The sequence below is a fragment of the Muntiacus reevesi genome, chromosome 19 (genome assembly GCF_963930625.1).
Source record: "Muntiacus reevesi chromosome 19, mMunRee1.1, whole genome shotgun sequence".
In the NCBI taxonomy this organism is placed as follows: domain Eukaryota; kingdom Metazoa; phylum Chordata; class Mammalia; order Artiodactyla; family Cervidae; genus Muntiacus; species Muntiacus reevesi.
Window position 1 is genome coordinate 42547228 of NC_089267.1, and position 9423 is coordinate 42556650.

The window sequence follows — 9423 nt, forward strand, 5'->3', positions numbered from 1 at the left end:
GTCAGTAGTCCCAAACAGTTCATTCAAAGGGGGGGGGGGGAACCCTGCCTGGGAGTGGGGATCGGGGAGCGGAAATGGGGGGGGGGAGTTACTAAATGGTTGATTCCTTTTTTCTGCAGAAAATAAATTAAAGGGTTAAAGGGGGAAGCGGAGGAGGGAGGAAGCCACAATGTTCTATCGATCACAACTTCCACGTTTCTGTACATACGTGTACTTTTTCATTTAACTTCGTTTTTCAGCATGCGATACTTTACTTGCATATTGCTGATTTAACAGTGATCCCATTTATAAAAAGAAATTTTCAGCGAAACTAACTCTTTCCGGCATGCACGAGGAGGAAAGAAATCATGAAGATGATTAGAACTAGTTAATGCACATGCGGCAGCACTGAATCCAGGGTTATTTGCAATGTGCATTCCCCTCCCCCCCAATAACTTTCAATTAAAGTTGGGGTGGAATGGGGGAGGGGGCAGGTGTATAAAAGTTTTCTCGGGCTCACTAACTGAAACTGCGCTTAATCACACTCAAACAATTCAAACAATAGCCCCCTGAAAGCTTTTCAAGTTGTGAATCAGTGTGGGCGGTACAAAACATTTTTGGAGATCTATAACAATAGGTTGCAGAAAGCCCCACTGCGCGACGGGGGGGTGGGGGTATTGCTCAGTATTGGGGTAAAAAGGGGAAGGGGGGGACGGGCAAAGAAGGGTGGGAGAGGGGGAGGGGGAGAAGGAAGAGAGAAAATCACAGTAAAACAATAGAAAAGAAAATTAACCTTCGGCCATGTTGCCCCACGGGCCCTCTGCTCCAAACTCGTGAGATGAAAACTTTCCCTTTGGAACGGAGTGGTCTTCTGCATCAATCTAACATCTTGATTTTGTGCGATCACAAATTTAGCTCGCATGGTCTAATGTGCTTTCCCTCTTTTGATTTTTTTTCTCTTCTCTCTCCAGTTTCTGGCCCCCTGAGCACACGTGACTTTGTCAATTACATGCTTTCTTGCTACTAATTTCACCTCGGATCCTTAAGGGGCTGGCAAGAGGAAGAGATAACCAATCGCCATTTCATCTATGCTGACATCAAAATAATTTATGAATGAACACGAAAAACTCAAACATGTTATCTTAAAGACAATTTGGGACGCTTCTTTACGATAAATCAGAATGCCGATTTCGTGCTTTTATTTAAACACAATGGAGGGTCCTTGTGAATCGTCGATTTAGAGAAACGGCACAGTCATATATGTGCACACGCGTGCCTTAAACACAAGCCTGTCTAAATAATCTCATTTAGGGGGGAAAAGCCATTTAAATAAAGCAACCGATGTTATGCTCCCCCCCCCCCCAAGAATTCAACTGATCCGTAACAACAAACCTGTTTAGGATGCAAATTTCACATTTGATTCAATTCTTAGAGGAAAATACGTAATTTACAAAGGATATAATTGAACCTAATTACACATCCATGAAACTTTATATATTGGTAACCTACACCCACAGTAACAGAAATGCACACAAGTACCTGATTGTGCCCTGAAATATTTTTCAAATTTAAAATAAAATCCTACCGGAAAAATCGCTATCACCTTCATGCAGTCAAATTGTGTTTAGGTTTACCGTTTCGGAACATTTTGGAGGGGGTTGGTAAGGAATTGTACTTCACAGGTTTCTCCGCCATCTCTTTCCGGGAGAGGAGATGTGATTAATGACTTCCTAAATAACAGCCCAGTTTTCCAGCCTAACATAGAGTGAACCTCAATCAGTGGCGATTGTTCCCCAAGAGCAAGGCGACGTATGTATGGGCAGGGAGGGGGAGGGGAGCGCCAGGCAGGCGAGGTGAAGAGGAGCCAGAGAAAGAGGTGGGGGAGAAACAGCGGGCGAGGGTGGGGGGAGGGGTGAAAAAGAGGGGCCAGTGGGAGGAAAAAGGTAAATTCACATCTTATTGACTGGACCCTGACATTTTAAAAGTGCACTACCAGTGGATACAAGAGTTGAATAAACGAAAATTTAATAACGGATTAGGCTCCTACCGTCCCTTCCACGGCCAGCCCCCCCAGCCTCAAAATGCTTATCCTTTTACCTTTCAGATTGTTACAAACGATTGTTGATTACTAGATGCTGACACCAATATTGCCTCCCTCATCGACTACTACAGTAAACACTATAGATCAACTGGAAATGCTTGATTTCCTTTAGAATATAAAATAACACCGGTCTTTGAAACATTTAAACGCACCACCACCCTTTCCCCCACCCCACCCCCCATTTTCTTAAACAAGCAGTTTACCGAGAAACTCTACAGATACCACTTCCCTTCGGCAAAGCTACCGAGTTTACCCTCCCCCACCAAACCCGCAATCCACCTCCCCAACACACTCCTAACTCTTAGCACTGTTTCACACAAACTAAAACGTAGGGATTCTGAGTCCAAAAGCTTTGGAAAACCCACAGAATCCACCTATTTACACCTCCTCCCCATATTAAACAATGAAATGGACAATTATACTAATTAGTTCAGATCTGAAATAAATGGATGTATATAAATTAATTATTTTCAGCTGTTTGTGGTAAAAGGCTTCAATGGAGACTGATGAATTTGAAAAGATTCTTCGTCTGTTTCTTTCTTTTGTTGTTTCTCAAGAAAGGGAGCAAAGCTATCTCATTTTATTTACTTTGGTGGAGAGGGGGAGATAACCATGTGCCAGCTGGTAGGGAGGAAAGAAAAAGTATAAAAATGCAAATGATTTTGTAGGCGTCCCCAAAGCTTGAAGCTCTCAAAAAAAAAAAAAAATTGCTAACAATTTACTTGGCATTACTTTATTAGAAATCAACTGATTACACTGACCTATAATGAAATAACTTTAACAATGGTACTCCAGGTTAAATATTTTAAATAACAGGTAATATAAAAATTAAATCAATAGTGGGGGTTTTAATATTTTAAATGAATCACTTTTAAAAATCAACATCTGATAACAGAAATAACATGAAAAGTATTAACACAATTGAGGAGATGTCATTATTTATGTAAAATTATCATAAAATTCACAGGCAGTGTAATTTAGTTTTGTCACTGACACACGTCTATGATAAACAATATTTTATCTATGTTTATTTTTAATCAGAAAATGGCCTAATCAGCATAAACTCAGAAACATGTTGGTGGGTTCTGATTCTTATTTGTTCAATGTGATGAAATTCAAACCTATAAATACATAGATGAAAAGTGGGAAATACCATAAGTGAACCACATTTGGATGATATGGGTTATGAGATTCAGTTTTGCTGGAATGGGGGCCTCCAGTATTAGTGGAATTAAGGTAGGGTTCACTGGACTGGTCACTGGTGTCAGAGGTTATCGACTCATTCATTTCCTGAGAGGGACATCGGCCTTTCAAGTCTTGTAGAAAGCTTTTTCCAACCGGGAACTTTGAGAAATCCTCTAACATTCATTCACAGAGAATTTAAGGCAAATGCATTTACATACCTGGTGGAGGGAGGGGGAGTGCGGAGAGGAAAAGAAAGGAGACGAGGGGAGAGGGGAGGGAGGAGAAACGGGGAAGGGAATGGTAGGGAGGGAAGAGAAAGGAGACAGTGACAGAAAATACCAGTTTCCATTTCAGGGATGTGGCACTGTCTTTGAAAATAGACTCATCTTTTCCTGCTCCTTGCCCTCAATCTTTTGAGCCTAAGATCCTTGTTTAAAACTAACCATAATCTTTTTAAGCTCATAGAGTTCTTCTTTCACCTAAAATGGTCCCTTGAATCTCCTAGAACGCTTTCCAATTTGTCACCTTCCTGAAGTCTTCTGGTTTTAATTTTTTTCTCATTTCCTACTTGTTTTTAGTGCCAGAAAGACCTGTGCTTGACTCAAAACGCATGTTTTATACTCGTGGAAGCCAAATGTTTCAGTAGCTTCATTTATCTTACTTCTTTCAAAATGTCTTTAAAATGAGTTCAAGTAGCTACAAAGAATCCCCAACACACTGGGGGTAAAAAAAAAAAATCAAGGAAATAACCTATTAAATGCCCGTTGGTTATCACAATCTAAAATTTCTACAGTTAAGAAACGAAATACACCATTTTTTCTTTCTTTTAAAAATTCCAACAGTACAATGCAAGCAGCCGAAAAAGGTCCCAGAGCCCACCGTTGTTGTTTTCAAGTAAAAGCAATGAGTGACTTCTACACAGCTGAAACAATGCTTCGGTTCTTCTTAAAACTAGGAGGGGCTGCGGCACCGCGGCGAGCGGCTCCACCCGCGCTCCCCGCCCGGCGGACGGGCCGGGGTCCGCAGCCCGCTCCCCCTCGCCCCGCGCCCCAGGCTCGCCGAGACCCCAGGTCGGCGGCTCTGCCCCTGCCCTCCACCGCCCGCCCCTGCCACCTCCTCGCCCCTCTCTCTCCGGTCACCTTTCTCTCTATTCACCACATCACCACCTCAGTTCTAGAAGTTTAGCCCTTCCAAAGAAGCCTGAGGGCTTCTCACCAGTTAGGGTACTTTCACGTTAGTCATTTTGTCCCAACCAAACGAACACCGAACAAAAGGAACCCTTGCCTCCACTGGGATGGAGGCAACGTTTGGCACAATCTGCTACCTTCACTGCATTTCCAGACATGTATCATTTATAATCTGATCTCTTCATCTGTGATATGTCAAAGTCTCCGCAACTAGAAAAGTGAAGTCGGGGGGCCGTTATCAGAAGCAGCCAAGAAAAGGAGCACCCCACCCCCTACTCCCCGACCAGGCCGTGCCTAAAATGGAGCTGTCTTCAGACCCCTGGCGCCGCCGACCTTTCGGGAAGCCACGAAAACGTCGCCGTGCGCCTTTGGAGGGTCAAGAAAAGCCGTCGGTGGGGAAGCCGGTGGGGGGCAGAGGGCGAGGAGGGCGACCAGGGGCGATTTTAGGGAACCCCTTCTCTGCCCGCGGCGCGAGGTTTCCCGCCCAAAAGCTGCGGACCCGCACGTCGGGCAAACTTGCCGATCCCTCCCACTGCGTTTCAGTAAACTCCTTTACTGGCAAGTAACTTTCTTGAAATTCTTACAATACGGAGTCAAATGAAAGGAGTGCCTCTGCTGTTGATCTTACAACAGAGGCACTTTAGAATATGGGGGCTATTTGTTTTTTTTCCCAAAGAGCACAATTCCGTTCTCATTTAATTTCCTTATCTAAAAGCAAAATGCTCTGTCTTAACACAATTGTTCCGATTTGGTAATTTTTACACAGCTATAAAAACCTCTGAAAATTCTTCCTTAAATATTTTAACATATTTCCCCAGGTATAATTAAATAAAATTTTGGAAATACAGAAAACGATGGCATTTTAAGTTTTCCAAATTGCCTCTTTAGTTCAAGCATTACAATGCTTGAAAACAAGCATTTGCAAACGTTTTCTTCATTTTGGTTAGTTAAGTATTTAGAACAACAAAATTATTTCAGAAAGGGGATATTACTTTAACACCATCATTTTGTAAAAGTTTTATTTTTTAAAGCTAATAGCAAAAAAATCAGTTAACATACTTCAATTAAAACAAAAAAATAAAAATTTTATTATCACTCCTCCCAAATATTTTCTGAATTGTCCTAAACAAATACTTGGCTATGTAATTTTAATTATGACAGCAATATATTAGAGAAATCATTTAGTAATAAGCATTTAGTTATACCTTGCCCAGAATAGCACAAAATGAAGTTTGTGTTTTATTTCAAAAAATGAGTCCCATGTTTTTCACCTGTACTACTTGAACAGGTATGCCTCATAACTTAAAAGATCTTTTTGCAATAAACATTGAGTCTACAGAAATGACAGTAAATAATATAAGCATACAATTTTCCCCCCTCTGAAAGCAATGAATGAAAGTTTATTCTTTAAAACTTAATCTCATCAAAACAAATAACTAAGAGTAGGGGCTGTTTAACACCTAGGTATTTCCTTTAATATCTTCATTTTCGGTTTATTTGGGGGAAAAGGTTAGGTAGGAGGAAAATGGAAAGGGAAAAAACAGTACAAAAGTAAAAGATGAGGCAAATGAGAAGAAGTCTTCAGGCTTTAAAGATGTCTGTGTGAGAGGAAAATCTGTGGAGAAAAAGCATCCAGCTACAAACTGGAGGCCAGAGTTCTGGTCCCATTTGATGACCTTGTGACCTCAGATCATTAAGTTTCTCTGGCCCTCAGTTTCTTTACCTGCAAAGTGAGGACCCTGCAGCAGATGATATTCAAGTTTTAGGCATAAATGTAATCTCTGACAATAATCTTTCTTTGGGGGAAAGTGCAACCTCTCCCTGGCCAACCCCTTTTTAATCACAAGGAAACACAGACATGAAACTTTATTGCACTCACTTAACACATTGGTGTTAACATTACTTCCAGCAGAAGAGAAAAAGGCCTCTGGACTGCCTCCAGTTTGCCCCCAGAGGAAAACCACAATCGACAGTAAGGGGAAACTAGTTGGTAAATTAATATATTGTAGCAACTTTTCAGAATCTTCTTTTTCATGGTACTCTTTAGAGCATCACCTCTATGTCAAAGGATTCACTCTAGAAAAAAAGTAAAGTGCTGTCAAAAGACAATGCCAATCAGTGGTCTCCTCACTAAACCTTTTGAACCCTACTGCTTTCCTCTCTCTACCTACAATCCTGTATTTGATAAGCTTAATACTAGAATAATATCTTTTTATTTGTACTTAAAAATGCTCATGAACTCTGTCATCTTATAGCTTTTAAGAGTTTTGATAGCATTAGTCAAGAGAAGAGCCAAGACAGTAAGTCCACAAGAGCAGAAGCCAGAATAATACATTATCGCATGCATGAGTGCTCAGGGCTCAGTGGGTCCAACTCTGCAACCCCATGGACTGCAGCCCGCCAGGCTCCTGTGTCCATGGAATTTTCCAGGCAAGAAAATTGGGTTGCCATTTCCTCCTCCAGGGGATCTTTCCCACCCAGGGACTGAACACCCATCTCCTGTGTCTTCTGCATGGCAGGTAGATTGTTTACTGCTGAGCCAAGAGGGAAGCTGTTACTAATAAAACCATTTGGAAGGAAGAGTGCTGTCAGTTTTCAGTTAGTTTCACTAATACAAGAGAATATTTATACATCAAAAACTTAAGTTTTAAAGTACACCTAAACAAATGAAAAGATATATATTTTTGAAGTGTAGGTTTAAGATGTTAAAAGTTCACATGACTCATTTTGTATTAATAGCATGTTATTTGCTTAGACATGTCCACTCTTCACAACTCCATGGGCTGTAGCCCGCCAGGTTCCTCTGTACAAGGAATTCTCCAGGCAAGAATACTGGAGTGGGTAGCCAGTCCCTTCTTCCAGGGGAATCTTCCTAACCCAGGGATCAGACCAGGTCTCCTGCATTGCAGGAGGAATCTTTACTATCTGAGCCTCCATGGAAGCCTATTAATAATATAACGAGCAACTAATTTGATACAAACTGGTGAAGAGCAAAATAAATGGGACTTTCCTAGATTAGGAAAATTCTCTAATTTCCTGAAAAAAATGTCTAATATATCGCACTGTTTATCTTACAGTAAATTATTTAAAAACAGCAGCAAGTCTCTGTCGTTAATTTAACAAATACTTGTGAGTGCCTCTTTTCAAAATGAACTTACAAAAGGACTTACAAAAATGAACAAGCCACAACTACTTTTTATTCAGGTCCATAAGCATCTAAATATTATCTATTTTGCCTGAGACAGGGAAAAAGGGATCACAAAATTCAATACTGCTAAAATTAGGAGGAAAAAGAGTTAATTAGATTTCACCCTTGCAATTCTGGTGGGAGTACCAGTTTATAAATGAAGCAATCTGGAGTACAGTAGAATATGTGGTACCCATCTTGCCACAGTGGAGAATTTCTGAGAGCTGTCACATTTTCTCATATGCCTCCAGTGATCTTTTTTAATAAATGTTAGTTAAGTAAAAATGTAATTGAAAAAAAGACTAACCTGGGGCTGATGAAACCTGGTTGAATGACCTCATTGTCTTCTGAAGAACCTAAAATCAGAGAGCTCAAATCAGTACTACATTAATTGCTCATTTAATTGACTCTTCTTCAGCTTAATGGCTCATTAGAAAGCAGTAAAATGCTTAGGTTTTGACTCTGTGAAGTGACCTGTAAACTTTTTTTTTTTTTTTTACAATTTAAGACTCACCTAGCAAAATTAGATAACCAATTGGCATAAACTTGCCTTTCATTCCAATTCAAGGACAGTAGTTTAAAAACCGTTCTAAAACCTATTAAGATGTAGTCAATCTCGAGATTTCAGAAACAATGCAGTTTAAAAATTTTGTAATATTTAATTTTACACTGCAATTCAAGAATCCCATTTTTTTTTAACCACAGTTAACAATGAACCCAACCCACAATATTGTGTTCTTTGATGAACTTATTTGACTATTCTCTTCAGGCATCTTTTAGAAGATAAATCATGAGACTCTACTTGTGATACTACACCACTGATCCTGGGTCTATTACATATAAATACTTAGGGAGAAAAAATTAACTTTAATGGTGGTAAATTTAATCACTGAATAAATTTAACTAAAGGAATCTAATGTGCATTAATACAAATTTTATAAAGAAAAAACAGTTCTTTTTTAAAAATGAGTAAGTAATGATTTTCAAATATATCCACTGGCAGATGTCACAGTACAGTAAAACTTGCAATAAAGAGGTCACCCAGTAATGAAATAGAGCAATTGCAACTAAAACTCCTGATGACCACTGAATTATCATTTTTATCTTCAGGTCAGAGTTATTATGGCTTGCAAAATAGATTGGTTTGAACATGCATCCACTCACCTGCTACTACCAGGATGTCATTCCCCTCTTAACTAAGTTTTACACTCTTTATCTACTAAATCAGTTCACAAAAAAATAAATCATTATGTGTAAGTTCTCAAGTCACAATCTGTTTTTTCTCAAAGCAAAATGGAGGTTTTTCCAAATTCAGAGTTCTACTGAATGTTGACCCAAGATTTTTCTTACAAAGGATGACAACTCCACTGAGTAAGATTTGAAAAGAATAGAGGAAGAATGTGAACAAAAGGCACGTGAACCCCTGTACATTAAATCCTTCAGTTATCCTCTGTTTACAACCAAAATACAGAAATAATGACAGATCCTAATGTTAACAAAATTCATTATCAAAACTTAACTGATGTACTTTTCCTTTACATTGAGCCTATATTAATTTTGCACATTTGGTTTATGTGAGGGTGTATTTAAATATTACACATAAATTTTAGCAAAACGTAGCTCATATTTTTCTAATAGCCCACAGCCCAGGCTTAATTTTCTCTGCTTATATTTACAAAAAAAGTTCAAAATAACATATTCAAAAGCTGTGGAAAAAACATAGAAAGTGTTTGCAAAAATTATTTTTTCAAATAATTCAGGTGCAAACTTACCATAAATGATAG

The 9423-nt window shown here is 39.3% G+C and overlaps 1 protein-coding gene across 2 annotated transcripts in view; it reads right to left on the bottom strand.

The window, feature by feature from the left end:
- The window catches only part of LIN28B (lin-28 homolog B), a 120462-nt gene extending 112482 nt beyond the window's left edge, over positions 1–7980 (bottom strand). The window contains exon 1 of one of the 2 annotated variants that reach the window (XM_065911695.1): positions 7947–7980. In XM_065911695.1, coding sequence (XP_065767767.1) covers positions 7947–7980 — 34 coding nt within the window. Of the gene's footprint in view, positions 1–772; positions 783–7946 lie in introns of those variants that run through there. The other variant, XM_065911696.1, reaches the window with a different exon arrangement.
- Between the last annotated feature and the right edge of the window lie 1443 nt (positions 7981–9423).